The sequence below is a fragment of the Bos taurus genome, chromosome 18 (assembly GCF_002263795.3).
Source record: "Bos taurus isolate L1 Dominette 01449 registration number 42190680 breed Hereford chromosome 18, ARS-UCD2.0, whole genome shotgun sequence".
In the NCBI taxonomy this organism is placed as follows: Eukaryota; Metazoa; Chordata; class Mammalia; order Artiodactyla; family Bovidae; genus Bos; species Bos taurus.
In genome coordinates this window covers 48,294,817-48,317,017 of record NC_037345.1, presented here as the reverse complement: position 1 = coordinate 48,317,017, position 22,201 = coordinate 48,294,817, and the positions used below count along the sequence as shown (strand labels likewise).

Below are 22,201 nucleotides of genomic sequence, written 5' to 3'. Positions count from 1 at the left end.
AACCACTTCCTTGCATCTCCTCTATAATAATACTAATGATAGCAGAAGTAATGGCCAACAACCATTGAGTTTACTCTAGGTTGGTCTCTATTCTAAGTGTTGGTACATAATAACATTAATTCTCATAGTAATCCAACTAGGTAGATATAAAGTTGATCCTTAAACAATACGAGTTTGAACTGCATGAGTCCACTTATATGTGGGGTCTTTTCCCCTCAATAAATACTACTACAGTACTACATGATCCATTGTTGGTTGAATCCACGGATGGAGAACCATGGATATGGAGAGCCAATTATAAGGTTATACATGAATTTTTAAATGTGTGAAGGGTTAGTTCCCCTTTGTTGTTCAGCCACTAAGTTGTGTCTGATTCTTAAGAGACCCCATGGACTGCAACACACCAGGCTTCCCTGTCCTTCACTGTCTCCTGGAGTTTGCTCAAATTCACATCCATTGAGTCAGTGATGTTATTTAGCCATCTCATCCTTTGCCACCCCCTTCTCCTTTTGTCTTCAATCTTTCCCATATCATGGTCTTTTCCAATGAGTCAGCTCTTCACATCAAGTGGTCAGAGTACTGGAGCTTCAGCTTCAGCATCAGTGCTCCTAACCCCTGCATTGTTCAAGGGTCACAATGACTAGTCCCATTATACAGATGAGGAAACTGAGGCACAAATAATTTTCTTGGCCAATGTCACAAAGTCTGTACTGGAATTCAAACCTGAAGAGTCTAACTCCAGAGTCACTGCTTTCCCAGAGAATAGAAAACAGAACACTCGGCTTTCCAGTCTCCCTCACAGCTGGTGGTGGCCTGATGTCAGAATTCTAGCCAATGGGCCATGTGCCTAAGCCCACCATGGACAGTGTTCCTTGGCTAAAAGGATTTGGGTTTTCCTTAGAGGAAAGCCTTTCTCCTTTCTGTCTGACATGTAGTCACGATGTCTGGAGGTTCAGCATTCATTTTGTAGCTATGAGGCAACAGCTTAGAATGGCAGGGCAGAAATCCTGACTGAGCATGGGTCTCTGTCAGTGTCACTATGCCCCTGCCCAGCCCAGGACTCTCTATCTCCTGACTTGGTGTTCCATGAGAAAAACAAATCTCTGTGCCTCATTTCCTCATCCACACACACAAAGGTGATAATAATATCTATCTCATAGTGTGAAGATGAAGTGAGAGGATCTCACCATCAAGTGTTTAACATGATGCCCGACACATGAAAAGCATATGATAAATACTGCCTGTTGTTACCGTTAGCAGCAGCGCCCTTATTACTGCTATTTATTCCCAAGACTGCCATTGGCCCATATGAAGCTTTTGTCTGAATTAGAAGTGCCCTGTTCCTCACTGCCATCTGCTGGAAATGCATCGCAATATACTGACCTCGCCCCTATAATATACTGCAACTGATTTTATGTGAACAAGACATTTTCTTCTAGAATAAGCCTAAATGGATATTGCCTGTGATGTGAACCCTTCAGAAGAGATGCCCCTGTGAAGTGCCCAGTCTGCACAGTGGTACAAGGTGACTCTGCCTGTCCCAGTTAAATGACATTAAAGGATCAGCTGTGGGTGTCCCCCCTTCCCGGGACACAGAGGTTCTCTCTTGAGGAGCAAGGATTGGGGTGGGAAGAGGTAGTGAGTCCCTCTTGCAGACCCAGGAAGGGTCTCACCTCTTTTCAGTCAGGGCGGTGCGGCTGAAGTGCAGGACCAGCTGGTGCAGGGGGTCTGGCTTCTTCTCTTCCACCTCCTCCTCCTCCTCCTCCTGCTCCCCAGCTTTCTGGAGGAAGGAGTGGGGCTTTGGGTAGGGGTTTCCAGAGTCCCCATCTGTCTCTCATATAAGCCCTGCTGCTGCTGCTGCTGCTGCTAAGTCGCTTCAGTCGTGTCCGACTCTGTGCGACCCCATAGACGGCAGCCCACCAGGCTCCCCCGTCCCTGAGATTCTCCAGGCAAGAACACTGGAGTGGGTTGCCATTTCCTTCTCCAATGCATGAAAGTGAAAAGTGAAAGGGAAGTCGCTTAGTCGTGTCCGACTCTTAGTGACCCCATGGACTGACTGCAGCCTACCAGGCTCCTCCATCCATGGGATTTTCCAGGCAAGAGTACTGGAGTGGGGTGCCATTGCCTTCTCCGATAAGCCCTGCTAGACTTTTTATTCTCTTCTCCCACATCCTGCACCCTCCCCTGCTTCTGCCCAAGCCAGGGGCCCCTGTTCCCACACCGCTCAGTGTGAAGGATGACCCCTGGAGGTGGGCCCCAGCCCTACCCATCTGCCCCCACACTCCCAGGCAGGCCCCAGCTCACTGAAAGGTCATCTATCATGCGGTCCTCAAAACTGTGGTCTTCTGTCAAGATCCACGCCGCCTTGTAGCTCTCCAGAAACATATTACAGGCCCGGTGCCTTCGCAGGGGAAGATTTGAGGCGTCAGCAAGATTTCCCCATGCACGTCCCTCGCACCGCTTCCCCTAACCATTCTGCCTCCGCTAACCATTCCTCAAGACCCCACTGGGTGCGCACCCCATCCTCTCGCCTCCTCACCCACCCATTCTCCAAGGCGGCTTAGGCTCCCTTCCTCCATTGGAGGCGGGGTGTCTTACGTGGGCAGGTTGTACAGGGGGGTCATGCGGAAACAGGCGACGACTGCCCTCCGGCGCTGCTTCGATAAGAGCTTGTGCCACACGGCCTTCTTGGACTTGTAAGGGTGCTCGATCTGATGGCGGGATTATGTGTCATGGCTCCAGGTTCTGCCCCTGGTCTGATTCCCACTTCCAGCCCCGAGTGAAAATGCCCATCTGTGCCCAGTCCAAATTCAGGACGATTCACAGGGCCGAAGGAACACCCTGACTGGCTCCGCCAATAGAGTCAAAGTTCTGACCTGTTCTCCTCTTGCAGACCAATTATTTCCCTCATAGGCCCCGCCCACAGACTCAGACCGCCCCCTTAGGCCCCACCCCAATCTCATGCCCACAGAGTCAACGCGTCTCCACCAGGCCTAACTCTCAGACCCAAAGTTCTGCACCGGCGCTGTCCCTAGGTCCAAGATTGCGCGCCAGGTCTGACTCCCATATCAAAGCCTCCATTTTAAGTCTCGTTGTAAAATTCAAGGCCCATCCCCTACAAAAGATTTAAGACCCGCCCTTTGCCCCGCCCAGAGGCCGGCAGTTCACCCGCAGGCCCAGCCCACAGGCTCAAGCCCGCCCCAGGCTCCGCCCAGAGACCAAGTTTTGACCACTCAGCAGTAAGACACCTGCTCCAGATGGTAGAGCACGGCGGACACTTCCTGAACTCTGCGCACGATTTTCTCCGGATCGTCAGCGTCCTCCTCGCGGCCCGGGAGGCCCCGGTACAGGGCCATTTGCCAGCGCAGAGAAGGGGAGCCTTCGACCTGAGAGGAGGAAGATCGTCCGGCTTGAGGCCTCTCCCTTGCCCGCTCCCTCCTCCCTCAGCCGGGCTTCTGGGAGGGCCACGCCCCCACCCCACGATTCAATGCCACGATGATTCACTGAGGGATTGAGTACGAGTTAAGGTCCTTCTTTCGATGCCTGGCACCGATATGAGGGCTCAAAAGCTGGCTGTGACTGTTGCTATTATCCTGATGCGCCCCTTTCAGTTGCAGATTGAGGAGGCAGAGGCGTACCTTTCCCTGAAGGTGAAGGTTGTTTTGCAGATATTCCCGGACCTCCTCATCTGTGTCTTTCTGAAGAGACAAGCCAGGCTGGGTCACTCCGGAGGGCCCAGCATCCTCCTTGTCCTACAACCCTCTCCCTTCTAGCCCCACTACCCCAAGATCCAAGAGAGGATTCAAGAGAAATGAAAAGGATCCAGAGGTCAGGAATGGTCAGAGAGGAGTCCGAGTGGCCACTGAAGGCACCTTGAAGAATCAGGATTAGAGGGGCCTCGTTGGGGTATGAGAGGAGGTAGGGGTTGACATGAGGATATCCTCAAAGGTCATAAAAGGAGGTCAGAAGAGGGTCAGAGTGGGGCTGGGAGTAAGTGGGAGATGGGCAGGGAATTTTTGAAAATCAGAGGTAGGTGAGGGGGATTATAAGAGGCAGCAAGGTCATCAGAGGTCAAGGAGGTCAGGCAAATCACTTGTCACTGGCGGGGTTCACACAGAGACTAAAACAGGGATCAGTAGGGTGGGGGTTCTTTAGGATCCCAGGAGAGGGGGTGCTCAAGAACCAAGTTAAGGGGTCAGAAGGGCCCTTTGGGATTTCAGCAGGCCTCAACAGGTCCAGCAGGCCTCAACAGGTCCTAGGAAAAGCTTGAGGTCCTGAGGGAAGGAGGCTTTAGGGTTCTGGGAAAGGGAATGCTTGTGATATCAGCGGAGAATCAGTGGTCTTCAGGGTCCTGGAGATTAGTAGATCCTCAGGGTGCTTAGCAGGGTCCTGGGGGAGGTTCTAAGGGTCTTGGGGCAGGATCCTGGGAGGACTTCTTGGGTCCCTGAGGCTGAAAATGATCTGGGGGGGGGAGTTCCCATATAATGGATAAAAGGGGCCCCAGGAGCCTCTTTGGGGTCCCAGAGGGCTTAGAAGGGGTCTCAGTCTCTGAGCCTAGGGAAGAAGTCATTAGGAACCTGGGGGCTACTTAAGGTCACAGGGTGCTCACTGGGCCCCTAAGAGTCTTTGGGGCTCAGTTGGGTGTTAACAGACTCCAAGGGGAGAGATCCACAGGGTCCTGAGGAAAAGAGAGAGTGAGCTGGAGAGCCCAGTGGGAATCCAGAGGTTCAGAGGAGGGCCAGTGGGATCATGAGGGGCTCTGTGGGTCCCAAGGGACTTGGGCAGGTCCTGGCAGAGGACTTGGAGGAGTCTCAGGGGGCTTAAGGTGTCTCAGATGGGATCCTCAGGATTCTAGCAAGTTTGGCAGAGGTGGGGTTGGTGTTCAGTGGGGTTCCTGAAGGTTTGATGTGGTCTTTGGGTCCTAGGGGGGTCTTAGTGGCCTTCCTGGGTTCCAGTGGGGTCCCAGTTAGGGTCCTTAGGATCCAGAGTTCTGACAGCATCCCAAGTGGGGGCCTCAGCATCCTGTGGGAAGGTTCAGGCATTCTAGAGGGCCCAGTGAGCCCTCAGGGTCCTGGAGGACTCAGGAGGGTCCTAGGGAGGGCCCCTGAGAGATGGCAGGGGGTTTAGTAGGGGTGCTGAGTGGGGCTCAGTAAGGTGCTGAGTTGGACCCTGGCAGTTCCCAGAAAGGGGCTGAGCAGGCACCAGGGCATAGCGGGTCTTGGCCAGTGTGATGAGCTCCTGGTCAGTGGGGGCACACATGTTCAGGCCGATGGGCAGCATCTTCTTGAGCGTGGCCACAATCAGCGACGTCTGCACGGAGTACCGGTCACCCCGGCGCTTCTTCTTGGTGCGCTCCTGGTCCGAGCCACCTGACTGTGGGAACACAGAGCTCAGTGCCAGCTTGAGTCCCAGCCTGGCCTCTGCCCCAGCCCCACCCTGCCACCACTGTCCACAATCCAGCCCCGCGCCTGAATGTTAGAAAGACCCTCCCCGATCCCAGAGCCACCTCAGTTTCCACCCCAGCCCTTGCCGATCTTTCATTTCAGACCCTGAGCCCTGACCCCAGAGTCTCACAGATCAAAGCTTCTATCCCGAATTCTCAGCTTCTATCCCAAATCCTTCCAGATTTCCCCCAATTCCAGGCTTCCACAACCTTGGGATTCTTCTCCCAGAATCCCCTCAGAACTTTCACTAGGACACCCCTCCTGCCCCTACAACACACATACAACCCCCATCTCAGAGCCCCAGACAGAGTTCCCGAGAATGAAATGAAGATGTAGAACAGGGAAGAGTCCCAAGAGACAAGAGAAGTGGGAAGAAAGAGATCGAGAGAGAGACTGAGAGACTAAGATGAACAAGGAGACAGGAAGACAGAAGATACAAGAGAGAAGACAGGTCCAGAAAGATCTGGAAGCAGAAACACGGGGCACAGAGTCCCACAGCCGTGTTCTGGAGCCTCGGGTGCAGAGCCACGGCCAGGGCCACCCCAGTCATGCCAATGAAAAGCCCCAGTGGCAAGCTTCAGCCAGAGCCACATCCACGCCAGCTCGTGATACAGAGTGTGACCCGTGTGCCAGCACATGCGGCATCTCACTGGGTCCTTACAGAGCTCTGGGGCCAGGGGCCACCGACCAGATGCCTAAGGCTCAAAAGGGTAAGACACTTGACCAACATCACACTGCCAAGAATCAGGATTCTAACCTGAGTCGGTCTAATTCTCAAGTCCAGGCCTTAAACCCAATCATGCACGTGCCTTTTGCACCCCCATTCCCATTCCCTAGAACCTCAGTCCACGATGCTTTGAAGCTCTGGGGAAAGCTGAGAGGAGAGTTTTTATTTTTTTTTAATAAAAGTTAAAAAAAAAAACTACCAAAAGTTGAGGGCCGGGAAGGGGATGGTTAGTGGGAGGAGGGGTGGAGCAAGAGAAAGAGGGCGGGGCCGAAAGCCAAGGCTGAGAGGCAGGGAACAGGGGAAGGGTTTTCTGGAGGCAGAGCAGAGGCTGGGGTTGGGGGCGGGTGGGTAGAGGGTATTAGCCAAGAGCCATGCAGAAGGTCCCAGATGTGGAGCTGACCTGTACATCTCCCGTCTGCTGCATCAGGGTGCAGACAGAGACAAGAAGTGTTACCCCAGTCCCTCCAAGAACCCCAGGGCCCCTCCAAGCCAGCTCCTCTGCCCCACCCTGACGTGTACCCCCCAACTGGGGAATTCCAGACCTCGCTGAGGATGGTGGGTTTGTCCTTTTGACCTTGCCCTTTAGAGGGCAGTTCAGGGAAGGCTAAGGGGAGAGGGAAGGAGGTGGGGATGTGGAATAAAGGAATAGGAGGAAAGAAGTGGGAGAAGTGAGAGGAGGAAATTGGGGTGGAAGAGGGAGGTGGGGAGGATGGAGTAAGATGAGGTGCTGGGTGATAGGGAGGAGAAAGCAGGTAGGGAGGAGCGAGGAGAGGGAAGAAAGAAGAGGGAAATGGGGGAGGGAGGGGATGGAGCTGAGAGAAGGGGGAGGTGGGGAGGAAGGAGGATGGGGAAGGGGCTGCTGTGAGGGCTTCAGGGAACGTGACCAGGATGAGGAGGGCGGGCGGGGTGAGGAGGGGTCAGCTAGGAAGCCCGAGGCTGTCCCCCCTTCCCTCCTGGCTAAGTCCTCCTCCAAGAGCAAAGTACCAACCTTGGCCATTTTGCTCTTGTTGTCGGCCGTCAGAAATGACATGTTGTTGATCTCATTCTGGACCACAAAGTTCTGCTCCTCACGCTTAAAGTTCTGGTGGGGGAGAGGTGTTGAGGATCAGACAGGGTGGGGGAGGGCTTCTTTGGGCAGCAGCTGCTCGGGGATCCAGAGAGGAGGGGCGGGTGGGTGGGGACTCACGTGGGACTTGGACCAGTAGATGAAGATCTCGCCCACCATCCTGAACAGCTCCTCCGCGCTGGGGTTGGGCTCGGTCAGCCAGTGTGCCCTGAGGCAGGCAGGGGAAGCGGCTGGTGAGGGATGAGGGCAGGGACCCCCAGGGAAGGGGGTAGCAGGGAGACACTTCAGGGGAGGGCACCCAGAGACTCAAACGGGAGAGGGAGAGCTTTCTATGGTAATCTGGCCATTCAGATGATTTAAAAATTATAAATGACAATTACTGAAAATTTTTTTCTGTCTCTAACCCTTTTTATGGAAGTATAACATATGTATAAAGTGCCTAGTGAACACACTTGATTTGGGTAACCACCACCCAAGTCAAGAAATAGAACATTTCTAGGGACTTGCCTGGTGGTCCAGTGGCTAAGACTCCATGCTCCCAATGCAGAGGGCCTGGGTTCAATCCCTGGTCAGGGAACTAGATCCCATATGCCACAACTAAAGATCCTGCATGCCCCAACTATGACCAGCACACCCAAATAAATAAATAAATAATTTTAAAAAAAGAACAGTTCCAGTTCCCAGAAGTTACCTTGTGCCCCCATCCTCTTCTTGAAAGATATCCTTATCCTGGCTTCTAGACCATGAATTATCTTTGTTCTTGAACATTACATAAAAAGATGATATGATATGTACACTATTTAAAATTTTCTGGTTTCTTTCATTCAACCTGATGTTTGTGAGATTCATGCTACAACAATCTGTTCAATTTCATTCCATTAGTATTTTCACTGTGTTGAATATACCTCGCTTTACTTGTCCAAACTTTTCGATTCCTGCTCCTAGGAATCTATCCTACAGCAATACCCATTCATGTGCACAAAGATGAGCTCGCGAGGATATATATAGCATGCATACTGCTGTGTGCTTCTGCTCCCGGGACAGACATAGCTAATCAATCCGTGAACCGTTGCTTACAAAGCCCTGGTACAACCTTAAAATCTTTTCCAACCAAGATGGAACTTGGAGTTGAAACTTGTTCAAGCCCTGGATCTGGCTGCACCTAAGACTGAATACTTTAAATGGTGCCTCTGATTTCAGGGAGATGTTTTAGCAACTGATTGATATCTGAGCTTGCCCTTTACAAAGACTCATGTTTCTGGGGCATATTAGGCTGGCAAGGTCTGGATGGTGACCAGTGATGAAAGAGGGAAATACGGCTCCTTCTGGTTAACACTGCAACCCTCACAGGGCCTCAGATTCAGGAGGTTTAAAGGAGCAGAAGGGGAGCAAACACACGCTGGCTTCTATTGGTCCAGAAGCAACAGGGGCTGGGGGTCAGGAGGTAGGCTGGGATGAAGTGGGAATTGCAAGTACATAGCAAGTCGGAGGCCAGAGGTCAGAAGGGGTCCAGGGAAGCCAGAGGCCAGGCTGAGGGGTGTGGGGGACAGCTGGGGACATGCTGACCTGTTGTTGTCCACGTAGCGGATGAGCAGCGGGTAAAGGGCGTACAGATCCCGGCAGAGCACAGAGAACTCATCCCGCACCAGGAGCTCGCCCTCCTCGGCCTCCGCCTTGGCCTCCAGGCGCAGCTGCTCCTCCTCGGCCACCACCTTCCCTGCCCGCTTGCGCAGCCGCCCGATGGTGGGGATGAAGTGAGAGTGCAGGAGCTCCGGCCGGGCCCGACTCACAATGGGCTGGGCAAACACTGCAGGAGCAGACCGGGCGCATGGGCTGCTGGCCAGCTGCTGACTCCAGCACCTCATCTATGACCTCTGATCCCACCCCTGACCTCTGTTCCCATCCCTGACTTCCAACCTGTACCTCTGACCTACAAACTAACATTGATCCCAGCCTGACCCTCATGTCTGACCCCAGTATCAACTTACGATCCCACGCCTGACCTCAGACTGTGACCTCTGACATAGCACCTGAATCTGCATCCCACCCACCATAACCTTTGACCTGAAACTGTGACCCTCTAGCCTGACACAGGTCCTTGACCTCTGACCCCAACAAGTGAATCCTAACCTGATACCCTACCCTAGCCCATGAGATCTCACTCCAGTCTTTAACCTCTGACCTGGTCTATACCCAGATGGAGCTCACCACATGATTTCTGACCAATACCTCTGGCTTCTTACCTTCTCTGGCCTCTGACCCTGGCCTCTGACCTCAGCTCTGATCTCTAGCTTGGCCCTGATCCAAAACTCAACCCCTGACATGGAACTTATGAACCAGGAATTCCAACCTTTTAAAGACTCATTTCTTGACCTTGGACCCAGAACCCTAACTGTCCATATCAGGGACCCCGATGTTTGACCTGGTTCTCTGACCCTTTGTATAAGGAACTCAGCCTTCTGACTCAGCCCCTAACCCTTTCCAAGGCTCCAGAAATTCCAAATCCAGCCTGGAAGATTCCCAGGATCCATGCATCCATCTCGGACGCTATGACCCTGAGATTCAGGCTCCTGGGAATGATCTCTGGCCTTGTGATCCTGAGAAAACCGAGATCTGACTCCTCCCCATTCCCAGAAAACCACAGACCCTGAGATCTCCCTCTGAGATCCAGAGACCTGAGTCCCAGGACACTGGCCCCAGTTCTCTGGACCTGCGCGCTCGCCAGACCCACCAGCCAGCCGCTTCATCCAGGTGGCCTCGTCAATGCCCAGGTTGTTGACAATGATTCGCAGGATGTTCCCCAGCAGCGAGTTGAGGTGGTCGGAGGTGACGGCTGTGCAGGGTGGAGGGGCCCCGGCAGGTAGGGCAGGTGGGGGTGCCTCGGGCCCGCGCTCCCACCAGCGGGGCAGGTAACTGCACAGCATGGGCAGCGTGATCTCGATGACGTGCGGCATCTCCGTGTAGCGGGCCCCCGACTCAGCCAGCCCCCCGATGTCAGCCATGAGCCGCTCCAGCACTGGGATGTCAGGACACATTTCCTCCACACTGTTGGGGAGCCCCAGGACTGGGGTACAGGGAGGGTGTCAGGGCATGCCAACTCCTCATGCCCAGACCTCAGTGTCCATACCACAAACTGGTGTCTCCATAAGCTCTGGGGTTCCCCAATCTGAAGCACCCGCAAACTGAGGAATCCTCAACACCTCAGGGCCCAGACTGGACCCTACTACCTTCACAATGGGTCTCCTTGGACCCTGTGTGGGCGGAAGACAACCCTTGCCAGCTGCCCCAGCCCCACCCCACTTACTGGCCCGCTCCCGGGGAGACTTGGTGGTGTACACTGAGCAGGCATTGTATTCATTCAGCTGCGGCTCCAGGAATGCCACTGGCATGGCCGCTGCCAGGCGGGCCAGGCACTCGCCCAGGGCTGGCCGCAATCTGGAAGAGAAGGTTGTACTTAGCTTCCAAGCCCCCTCTGCCCAGTCCTGGATCCCAGTCCCGTACTCCACAGAAGTGCCTCTCCCAGAACCCTTAGGAGCAGAGCTGCCATTCACTGGTGGCCACCGATGTAGCCATTTCCCTGGGTTTCCTGAATGTCCTCTTTCTCCGTCGGTGATCTGGGCTCAGGAAAGCCCACTTGGGCACTGCCAGCCACCCTCCCCAGTTCCCCCCAGCATGCCTGGCTCCCGTGGGCCACCAGAGTTTCTGCGTACCCCCTGCCAGTGGAGAACAACCTAGCATCCTGGTGCCAAGGGCCTCTGGCCACCTTCACTGGCCTACCTGAGTGCCCTCACGTGGCCACACTGAGGAACTGAAGGAACTGCAGTTGCCACCGTGCGCATGTCTTCTGAGGACAAACCATCTCCCAGCTTTTCACTCACTCCCATCTTCTCCTGAGCCCTCACGTCCCTGAGCCCCAACAGTCCCCACCCCAGCCCCAAACTATCTCTCTCCTTACTTTTCCACGTAAGGGTTCCTGGTGGTCCCCAGAGAGTAGATACTGCACAGTGTTCGGTAGCAAGAGACCTGGACGTCATCCACTGAGTAGGGGAGAAAGGGTGGGGTTGGGGTTAGTCCGGTCCTCCCCTAACCCCTCCTTTGTCTCCAAATGACAGAGTAAGAGCAGGGGCTGTAGAGCCAGCCTGCCATTTACTAGTTTGGGCCTGTTTCCCTCTCTGTAAAATGTGGATAAATATAGTATTTTCGTTAGGGAGTTGCTGTGAAGATTAAACAATACTCGGAAAGTATTATTAATTATAATAATTAATAATTATTAATATTAATAATTAATACTCAGAAAGCAATTGGGACAGGGCACACAGCAGACATTCAATAAAGGCTAGTTTTTCTTTCCTTGGAGAAGGGTCATGGATCTCTTTGATGATAATGCTGGACACTGCCTCCAGAATATGCAAACAGACATCCAATCCTGACTCCAATCTCGGTTATCCACACACTCCCCAGGAGGCCAGGTTAAGAACCTCATCAACTTCCTAAATGTCATGAGGGGGCAGGGGGACTGTCTAGATTGAAAGAGGCGACAGAGACATGACAACCACACGCAGTGAGAGAAACCTCGCTGAATTCTGAATTAAAAAACAAATCAAAGACATTTTGAGGGTAATGGGGAAATCTAACCATAGTCAGGTTAAGAGTGATACTGAAATTGTGGTTACAGGAGAAAAGGTTCTGCAACATCTAGATGTTCCAGGCTGAATATTTAGGGATGAGGTGTCACTGTTTGTGCAGCTCATATTCAAGAGTTCAACAAAAAGTTTGGAGATCCCTTCATCATAAGCGGTGGTGGTTTAGTTGCGAAGTCGTGTCCAACTCTTTTGCAACCCCATGGACTGTAGCCCACCAGGCTCCTCTGCCCATGGGATTCTTCAGGCAAGAATACTGGAATGGGTTGCCATTTCCTTCTCCAGGGGATCTCCCCAACCCAGGAATCGAACCCACGTCTCCTACACTGGCAGGCAGATTCTTTACCACTGAGCCACCTGGGAAGCTACACTCAAAGTGGAAGGTAAAACCAAGGGACAGCTAAGCCCGCACACCTCAACCAGAGAGAAGCCCGTGTGCTGCAATGAAGACACAACATGTATGTGTGTGCTAAGCTGTTTCAGTTGCGTCTGACTCCTTGTGACCCTATGGACTGCAGCCCGCCGGGCTCCTCTGTCCATGGGACTCTTCAGGCAAGAATACTGGAGTGGGTTGCCATGCCCTCCTCCAGGGGATCTTCCCGACCCAGGGATTGAACCCGTGTCTCTTATGTCTCCTGCACTGGCAAGTGGGTTCTTTACCACTAGCGCCACCTGGGAAGCCAATACAGCCAAAAGTAAATAAATAAGTAAAGATGTTTTTAAAAAGAAATATACATGTAATTGGTTAAGCTACAGTGAAGGAGGGTCTTTTGTTAGATCTATGGAATGAATATTCTGATTAACTCATTCTCTTCCCTACCAATTTACTGAACTGAATGCACACTTTGCTTACGGCAATGAAACCTCTCAATAAACGTAACACTGAAACACCCGCAGACTCTACCAGGCACACTGGGATGGATGGTGTTGGTGGAACTGACACCCCCAGCCCCACCACGGTCCCTGGGATCAGTAGCCCTTACGGATAACATCGTCTCCAAACTGATGCTGGGCGATGTGCTGGAAGAGGGTGGTGAGGACCGGCAGCAGGGCCACAGTGGTGTAGGTGAGGTTCTGGCCCACGCCCTTCACCTGCGTGCGCGCCTGTGACACCTTGCCGAGCCGCAGGTTCTCCACCATCTTCTCAATGTCCTCCGAGGCACTCTCAAAGAAGGAACGGAGGCCAGCCTTCACAATCTCGGGGCCAGACTTCATCACGGTCCTAGGAGGGAAGTGGGGGCACTCTGCAATCTGAGATTTGAGACGGCAGAGAGTCCAGGAGAACAGGGGTGGGGGCGGCGGGGGGCAGGGGTAGAATGGGAGTGGGCACCGTGACCCATGGCCCCACCTGGCATCCAGGGAGCGTGCCAGGATGTGAAGACAGTTGACCACAGCTGGGGCATCCGTGCCTGGGGGAGGAAGGTGGGCCTGGGTGAAGGAAGGGTAATGACGACAGCAGCTCCCTCTTCACCCACCTCAACTCATCTCTCTCCACCCACCCCACCCCAACTCCGTAGGCCCCTGTCCTTTCCTCATCCTGTGACCCCCTGCCGATCCCTCCCCGACCCCAGCCCTGACTTCTGGGCCATCGCTGTCTGGTGAGGAGTCTGGGCACTCCTGGGTGGCAGGGCCCAGGACTCTCCCAGCCACTGTCCCATTCCCAGGACTACCCACTCCATGTCCAAGTCCAGAGGAAGAACAGTGAAGGTTGTTCAGATTAAGGCATGAACCTGGGCCATATCTCTTCAGGGTGAGGTTGTGAAGAGGCGAAGAGAGGGAAGACTTGGGAGAAGGGCTTGGGGAGCAGACCTACTCACCAAAGAGAGAGACTCGGTGACGGACAAGAGCCGCAAGCTTGCAGAAGAGGCTGAAGAAAGAGAAAGGAATAGGACAGGGGAAACGGGGAGCGAGGACAGCGAGGGGACACAATCAGAGGAGGAGAGACAGGGAAGACAGGGAGAGAGGGACAGAGCCAGGAGGAGAAAGGATGATGGGGGAGAAAATGAAGGAGACAGAGGGAGGGGGAGGGGCAGAGAGATGAACCAGCTAGAGAGTCTCAAGCAGTAACTGGGACGCTGGGGATGGGGAGGCCGATCTGCCTTTCTAATAGGATGACTGACTCATCCCAGTCGGCCTGAAAGTCCCGTATCCTGGGGGGCACACCAGGACAGCTTGTCACCCCAGCCCTTCAATCACCTCTGCAGGTAGACTGATCAGTGCCCAGCACCCAGGACAGAGCCTTTAAAGTCCAAGGTTGGGAGAAAAGGACCCAGGATTACAACGCCATGAGGTCAGGGGTCTGAGTCAGAAGTCCTGGTGGGGGCGGGGGGCGCACCTGGTGATCATTTCCTTCTCCTTGTTGGAGGCGTGGCCACCACTGCCCAGCACTTTGGCCGGGGTGGACAGGAAATAGAGGCAGTGGTTGGTGAAGTACTGGTTGATCAAAGGGAGCAGGATCTGGGGGCATGGGGAAGAGATAAAGGGGATTGGGTGTAGGGCGAGGAAAGCCCACCAGTCCCCAGCCTCCTTCAGCTTCTGTGGCCACCTCTCACCTTGGCAAAGAATTTAATCTCCTGTTCGTGAGGGGACTTTTCCACTCGTCCACTGCTGACCACGGCCTCTGGTGGGGGAAGGCAAATAGCGGTCATGGTGGCTTCAAGTCTAGGGAAATCAGGGTTTTCTGATGGGGCAGACTGAGGGTATGACAGCAGATAAGCTCCTGGTATGAAGTCACTGCTGTCGGCTTTGAGGCAAACCTCTCTTCCCTGTTTTCATCTGATCCCAACTCCTTGATCAATCCCTTCCTGATGCTGAAAATGGAGAGAAGGACAAACTGGAATGGGGTAAGGCCATTCCCCCTCCTCACCTGGCACTGAGTAAATATGGAATGAATAAATAAAAAAAGAAGTCAGTGTAGACAGGAAGAAAAGAATTTGTGATAGGTGAGGAGGGGAAATTTTAAAAGCTAAATTTAGCCTTTTTTTGGCTGCAGTGCATGGCATGTGGCATCTTAGTTCCCTGACCAGGATTAAACTCGTGCCCCCTGCACTGGAAGCATGGTCTTAACCACTAGACTGCCAGGGAAGTCCCCTAGATTTAACTTTAAGGTGGAAATCTGTTTCAATCATCATCATCATAGTAATAATAATAATTCATATTATTAAAATAATACTACTAAAATAATAATAAAATAAGGCTTAATTACTAAACACTTGCTATGTCTCTGACACCGTGAGAAAAGTCCTCGTAAAATCTCCTCCCAACATGGGAGGCCTGGCTGGTCCTTCGTCCCCATTTTACAGATGAGGAAATTGAGGTGCAACAGCTTACTTCAGGTCACTTAGCAAATAAGGGACAGAACCACTGCTGGTTATAGTGAACAGAATCCCCGTTTCACAGATGAGGAAACTGAGGTTCAGGAGGAAAGGGAATATCCAGGAGGGTGTGCAGCACAGGGGTCCCACTCGCATGGGATTTGGGGTGAGATGGGTGAGTGAATCCTGCTGGGCCTTTCACTTAGCTGAAGGGAATTTGGGGGTTCCAGGGTGGCTCGCTCTCTGGGGGAAGCCTGGATTACAGGGTCCCCACTTGTGACTCTTAGTGACATATAAGAGGCATCTGCAAGACATCTTAACAGCCTCAGCCTTCAAACTAGGCCCAGAATCTCCCAGTTCTAATTCTGTTTTGCTCCTGACCCCCCACAGGCAGTCAGAGGGAGCCTGTGAACACCCAAGGCAGACCAGGGTCCTCTCCTGCTTAGACTGCCCACAGGGCACCATCTCACTCAGAGTAACAAGCCACAATCCTCACCATGGTGTAAAGCCTGGTTTGATCTGTCACCTTTCTGACCCCATTTCCTCTCATTCTCCCCACCACCCTACCCACCCCACTCTGCTTCAGCCACACAGACCTCCTAATACATCTGCAGCCTCTGCACGGGCTGATCCTCTGCCTGATTTACTCTCCCCAGATGACCAAGTAGCGCTCTCCCTAGTTTCCTGGAATATTCTATTACAACTGGCCCACACTCCCAGCCCTCTTTAGCTGGCTCTAGTGTATTCCTCTCCCCATAACACTAATCACTTTCTAACACACTAAGTGATCACGTTATTTCCAACGTTAATTGTCTGAATCCACCTCGGGAATGTATCCACCACCGGAATGTAAATTGCCAAAGGACAGGGATCTTTATCTTGTTCATCGTCCTATTCTAAATCCCTAGAACAAAGTCTAGCTCAATGACTAAATGGGGAGGGCGCGGGGGCGGGGACAGAAATGCATGAACTGGGTCCCTAGATGAAACTGCAGCTAAGGCGGACGCGAGGAGGGAATTCTTCGTACCCAGGTGAGCGATGAACTCTTGAGAAATGTCCATCCAGCGCAGCAACTGCTGCAGGAAGCCGAAGGCGAACCGTTTCTCAATGGAAGACGTGTCCAGTTCCATGTCCTTAAGACCTCTGCGTGCAGGCGGAGCGAGGGGTCAGCTCAGACCCAGATCACCGGTATTTCCCGCCTCTTTCCAGTTTCCCCTGGACTCCTCCAGGAACCACCTTCGTTTTCCAGGCCCCACTCTTCTTAGACTCCTCCCCTCTGGCCCCGCCTCCGCCCACAGGCCACACCCCTCTGATCCCGCCCCAGCCCCACCCTATCAGTTTCCTCTCTCTGGCTCCGCCTCCGCTACTTCGGATTCGCCTCTCCCAGCTTATGCTGGGGTTCCGCGCGTGATCCCTACCGCTCCCCGACCCGGCTTCCAGCCCTCTTGCCTGGTGACCGCGTAGCCGTTCATCTGCAGGAACTTCAACAGCTCCTGGGCCTTCTCCCGATCTCGTGCCTTCTCCTTGGCCGTGAGCGTGTCGTAGGGAACCAGCAGGGGATGGGTCCCACCACCTGGGAGAGCGAAGACCAGAAATTAGGGGCGTTGGTAGGAGGGGGAACCCAGATCTCTCATTGACGTGGTTCCTGAAGTTGAAAGTGTGCATAATTATAGGAATATAGACAGAGATAAGCATAACCTAACATTGCTTTCAGATGCTCCCCACATCCTCCCCACAGCTCTACAGGAGTAAACGCTCACTGTAGAGACACAGAAAAAGCTGGCTTAAAACTCAACATTCGAAAAACTCAGATCATGGTATCCGATCCCATCATTTCATGGCAAATAGATGGGGAAACAATGGAAACAGTGACAGACTTTATTTTCTTGGGCTCCAAAATCACTGCAGATGGTGACTGCAGCCATGAAATTAAAATACGCTTGCTCCTTGGAAGAAAAGCTATGACAACCTAGACAGCATATTAAAAAGCAGAGACATTACTTTGCCAACAAAGGTCCATCTAGTCAAAGCTGTGGTTTTTCCAGTAGTCATGTATGGATGTGAGAGTTAGACCATAAAGAAGGCCGACTGCTGCTGCTGCTGCTAAGTCGCTTCAGTCGTGTCTGACTCTGTGCGACCCCATAGACGGCAGCCCATCAGGCTCCCCCATCCCTGGGATTCTCTAGGCATGAATACTGGAGTGGGTTGCCATTTCCTTCTCCAGTGCATGAAAGTGAAAAGTCAAAGTGAAGTTGCTCAGTCGTGTCCGACTCTTAGCAACCCCATGGACTGAAGCCTACCAGGCTCCTCCGTCCATGGGATTTTCCAGGCAAGAGTACTGCACTGAATAATTGATGCTTTTGAACTGTGGTGTTGGAGAAGCCTCTTGAGAGTCCCTTGGACTGCAAGGAGATCCAACCAGTCCATCCTAAAAGAAATCAGTCCTGAATATTCATTGAAAGGACTGATGCTGAAGCTGGAACTCCAGTACTGATGTGATGGCCACCTGATGTGAAGAACTGACCCATTGGAAAAGACCCCTATACTGGGAAAGGTTGAAGGAAAGAGGAGAAGGGGACCACAGAGGATGAGATGGTTGGATGGCATCACCAACTCGATGGACATGAGTTTGAGCAAGCTCTGGGAGTTGGTAATGGATAGAGAAGCCTGGTGTGCTGCAGTCCATGGGATCGCAAAGAGTTGGATACGACTGAGCGACTGAACTGAACTGAGAGACACAGAAAGGAAGGTTCAATGGGGTGAAAGTAATCGTTCAAAGTCTTGCAACTCTAACCCAGGCCCTTAGGACTCCGGAGCCTGTGACTAGGGAACTGCGGAGAAGGGGAGTCTGTGCTGGAATGGGATGGGCGCCCTCACCCTTGGCTTCCAGCTCCTGCTTCTTTTTGCGCCCCCATGTGTTGTGGTAATTTTCCGCCAGTTGTTCCGCCATGGCCTAGGAGTGGATGCAAAGGGGTCAAGGCCCATACTCAGAGGATGTTCTCCTCTCACCACAGACACCTCCATGTTCCCAAATAAAGGGCCAGAAGACTCACTTGCAGCTCCCGAGACAGGGTAACTCCACTGAGATCGGGGGGTTGTGGGTTGTAGCCTTCCCTTGCATCATAGGTCTGGGGTGACAGGGGAGGGGCGGGGGGGGGGCTTGATTGGTTCGCAGGAAGCCCAGTCCCCAATCCAGTTCATCCCCTCCTCTGCGACCTTTCCTTAAAGGCCTGCCTCTAAGCCACCCTCTGCTCTTCTGCCCTTTGCAGTTTTTCAGGCTCCAGATCTCTTGGCCTGCACCCCGCTCCTGGCCTCCCCGCTACCGCTGACCCCACTTCCTTCCCTTGGCCCTTTTCCCTCTCTCGACCCCACCTCCTACCTGGCCCCAGCCCTCCTGGCCCCGCCCCTTCTCCTAGCCGCCCTCCACCCCGTCATGACCCCACCCCCTGCCCCAGCCCCGCCTCCACCTGGGCGCTTTGGGATATCTTCCGGGTTTTCTTCTTCTCCGTCTTCTCCTCCTCACCCTCCCTGGCTTTCTCTATCGTCCATTCCCAGGCAATCATGGCCTTCAAGGACTCCTTTATGGGCCAGCGGTAAATCTCTTTGTCCTGGGGTGCACAGGAGGGAGTGGAGTTAGTGGAATGGGGTGAGAGGGAGGGGGAGGTTGGACCTCCTGGCTCAGCCTCATTGGCCTCCAGGGTCCCAAGAAGGGGAAAACCTTGACAATATGTCTAGGAAGTGATCCAGTCCGAATTCAAAACCAAGTCTCTTACCTGCCCTGTAACACAGCCTCCCAAACAAGCTCTCTTTATCCCATTCTACACATGAGACTCAGAGAAGTTAAGTTGTATGGTCAAGGAATCAAACCTAGTCCCTCTGAGTGTTTCTAAAAGAAGAGACACCAGCAGTCTGTGATCTACGGGAGGCAGTCAGGTTTGCCAGAAGGCAAAGTCCATGGAGCCAACTCATTAGAAAAGACCCTGATGCTGGGAAAGATTGAGGATAGGAGGAGAAGCGGGCTACAGAGGATGAGATGGTTGGATGGCATCATTGATTCAATGGACATGAATTTGAGCAAGTGTGAGATAGTGAAGGACAGGGAAGCCTCGCCTGCTGCAGTTCACAGGGTCCCAAAGAGTTGAACACAAATGAGCGGCTGAACAACAACAAAAGTCCATGAGTGAGGAACTCCAATCCACAGATCCAGCTAGATCCAAGCCTATGAAGCTGCCTCCTCCTCTCTGAAGCCCCCAATTTTGGACCCCCAACTTTGGGCCCCAAGGTTTGGTCACCTTCTCTGAAAAGGTCTTGTAGGGCCTCAGCATGGGATGGGTCTTGAGTTCCTCATCTATGTTCTCCCCATAGGACCAGTTGTTCTGGATCTGAAGGATGAGATGGGATAGGTGGGGACAGTGTCACTACGGAGTTGAGGGTGGGAGCAGGATAAGGGGTGGACACCAGCCTGGGGGACCCTGAAGAGGAGCCCTGGAGGGGTTGAGGGCTCCAGGAGGAGTTATGGGTCTCAGGGAAATCTGGGGCCCTCTAGGAGGATCTGGGTCTGGGGGAAAGCTGGGGTCTTGAGGAAGGTGGGCAAGGGTTGGGAATTCCGGGGAGGGGAGGACCCTGATGCTGACCTTGTCGAAGGCCCACTTCTCGTGTGTATACTCCGCGAACTTGTTAATGAAGGAGTCCAGCTTCTCTGGGATGATCACACTATTGGAGGAATGGGGTCAGCAGATGTTGGATCTGGCCCTTCCTTCCATCTCTGAAACCTTCTCCTTCCCCCAGCCCCCCACTGCCCTCAGGCCTCACTTGAGGGTCTCCACAGGCCGAGGATCAAAGTTGCCTTCAGCATCCACCGTGGCCTTTTTCTCAGCCTTGGATGAGTATGAGGCATCCACGTAGTCCGGGGGCAGGGCCCCTGCGATGGCACACAGGCAGGGCATAGCCATGCGGTACAACTCTTGATCATATTTCTGGGGAATGTGAGGGGGGCAGGGTGGGTCACTGCAGGCCTGGCTGAGCCTTCCAATTCTGGAGCCCCAGGACTTCAAATTCACCCCTCCAATAATCAACCTTCTTTCTCAAGCCCTCAGACCTGAAGTATGGTCTCACTCTAAAACTCAAACCTCAGACCCACCCGGACTCTCAAAGCACCCCTAATTAATCCTCTCCAAGCCCCCAAACTAGAGTCCCCCATTCCCTCTTCCATGACATTCAAACCAGAGACCCAAATCATAGATCCTCCTAGATCCAGACCTGCAGAACTGCTTCCCTCCCTGAACTCCCAAACTGGGAATTTCATTTTAGATCACTGACTTCAGATCCCAAGCCCTCTAAACAGGTTTCTTTCAGGAGCCCTGGGTGCTCAGACCTTATGGGCCAGCGAGTCAAAGATGCCCCAGAAGAGTTTACGAGTGAGGTGCAGCTCTTCCTCCGAGGTGACCCCAAAGTTGGCCCAACCTGTGGGGAGGCAGTAGTACTTCCAACAGCGCTCATAGTGGTTGGTGAGGAGCTGGGTGGGAGCAAGAGGGGGACAAATGAATGAGGGGTACCACTGATTTTAAATTATGAAGGAGGTGTAGATCATGCAAATGACATGCTAATAAGAGAATGGTAAGCATATTGGGAAGTGATCCTGGACAGTTGATTATGTAAATTTGGCACTCTTTTTCAGAATCGGGATGGGCATTAAATCAAAGCTGGATTTGTCTGGTGTTGCTTTACGCAAATAAGCATGCAGATATTAATCCTTGGGAAGGGTCGTGTGCAAATGGGCATAAGGATGAAGTGATCTGTCCTTACGTCAATTAACATGGCAAGTAGAAACATACTCAGTACTCCATGCAAACATATGGTAATTGGGGACAGAGCCTCTACCATCCATATGCAAATTTAAAATAGGGCTGATTTAGATATATTGTGCAAAATAGTTAAGATATGTGAGTTGCGGGTATCTCCTTAGGCAAAGAAGCATGCAAATGAAAAAATAATAGACGAGACAGTGTGCAAACATGCAGGATAGCTGTGGTACTGTTGATTCAAATAAATGCTCTTATTTGAATAGCGGCAGGCTGGTGGTCTAAGCACGCGAATAAGCATACTGATTAGGAAAAGCAGTGCGCCCCACACAAATATATGTTCATTAAGGGGGGCTGGCTCACTGTTGGGCAATTAAACTCTAATTAGGGAGTGCTAGAGGCACCAATGACGCAAAGTGAATGACCTGGGAATCCTAGTATGCAGTAAGAATATTAAAGAAGTTTCTATGAGGCCTGCTGCCCGAATGTTTGCAGGTTAACCGGCCCAGGCGATGTGATACTGAAAAGTTCCATAGTCCGAGCGCAGAGCAAGGCGGTGGGTGGAGCATGGAAATACGCAGCTGAAGAGGGCTTGCCCTCACCTTGAGCGGCATCTTGGCGAACTCGTTGAGGATAGGCACGTCGAACACCAGGCGCCGCAGCAGGTGCTGCAGCATGGACGGGCGGATGTACCTGCGGGGACACGCACAGGACGGGGTTACCTCTCCGCAAGGCCCACCCCACTCGTAGCCCCGCCCACCCGGGTCCCGCCCCACCTGCAGAGCGCCATCAGGCATTCCTCGATGACGTCGCGCTGCGCCTTGGTGAGCGAGCGGCCGCGGGACAGGCGGTACACCGTGTGAAGCATGGAGTCCACCATGATGGCACGATGCTCCGTTCCCGCAAACAGAGGCGCACACTTGGTGATGAGCGGCAGCACCGCTAGGCACAGGTAGCGGTTCAGCGCCAGCGCCATCTCCGTCGTGCTGAAAGTGGCCTGGGGCACAGGGTGGGGACATCAGGTCCCCGTGCACGCTCCTGGGGTTGCCCTGGCAACTCAACCACCCGGGCCTCTGATCTTCGCCCCAAATCTGCTCCTCCCAGTCTCTATTACCCTTATTACTTTGGACTAAGAAAATTTCAAACATATACAAAAGTCCAGGAGTCAATTAATGAACCCTCATTATCCAGATTAGACTGTTCTGCAGG

The 22,201-nt window shown here is 53.0% G+C and overlaps 1 protein-coding gene across 5 annotated transcripts in view; it reads right to left on the bottom strand.

Annotated features, from left to right (window-relative positions):
* The window catches only part of RYR1 (ryanodine receptor 1), a 128,834-nt gene that overhangs the window by 48,341 nt on the left and 58,292 nt on the right, over nucleotides 1–22,201 (bottom strand). For 2 of the 5 annotated variants that reach the window (XM_059876495.1, XM_059876496.1), the window contains exons 48-76: nucleotides 21,769–21,989; nucleotides 21,595–21,685; nucleotides 20,566–20,706; nucleotides 20,004–20,167; nucleotides 19,826–19,904; nucleotides 19,484–19,573; nucleotides 18,659–18,799; nucleotides 18,245–18,319; nucleotides 18,069–18,144; nucleotides 16,641–16,764; nucleotides 16,219–16,334; nucleotides 14,430–14,497; nucleotides 14,213–14,334; nucleotides 13,695–13,744; nucleotides 13,226–13,286; nucleotides 12,861–13,099; nucleotides 11,193–11,274; nucleotides 10,542–10,672; nucleotides 9,969–10,301; nucleotides 8,804–9,044; nucleotides 7,358–7,445; nucleotides 7,160–7,252; nucleotides 6,572–6,589; nucleotides 5,203–5,373; nucleotides 3,639–3,698; nucleotides 3,249–3,386; nucleotides 2,599–2,711; nucleotides 2,305–2,401; nucleotides 1,674–1,780 (exon numbers count right to left, since the gene is read on the bottom strand). In XM_059876495.1, coding sequence (XP_059732478.1) covers nucleotides 1,674–1,780; nucleotides 2,305–2,401; nucleotides 2,599–2,711; nucleotides 3,249–3,386; nucleotides 3,639–3,698; nucleotides 5,203–5,373; nucleotides 6,572–6,589; nucleotides 7,160–7,252; nucleotides 7,358–7,445; nucleotides 8,804–9,044; nucleotides 9,969–10,301; nucleotides 10,542–10,672; nucleotides 11,193–11,274; nucleotides 12,861–13,099; nucleotides 13,226–13,286; nucleotides 13,695–13,744; nucleotides 14,213–14,334; nucleotides 14,430–14,497; nucleotides 16,219–16,334; nucleotides 16,641–16,764; nucleotides 18,069–18,144; nucleotides 18,245–18,319; nucleotides 18,659–18,799; nucleotides 19,484–19,573; nucleotides 19,826–19,904; nucleotides 20,004–20,167; nucleotides 20,566–20,706; nucleotides 21,595–21,685; nucleotides 21,769–21,989 — 3,530 coding nt within the window. 5 annotated transcript variants of the gene reach the window in all.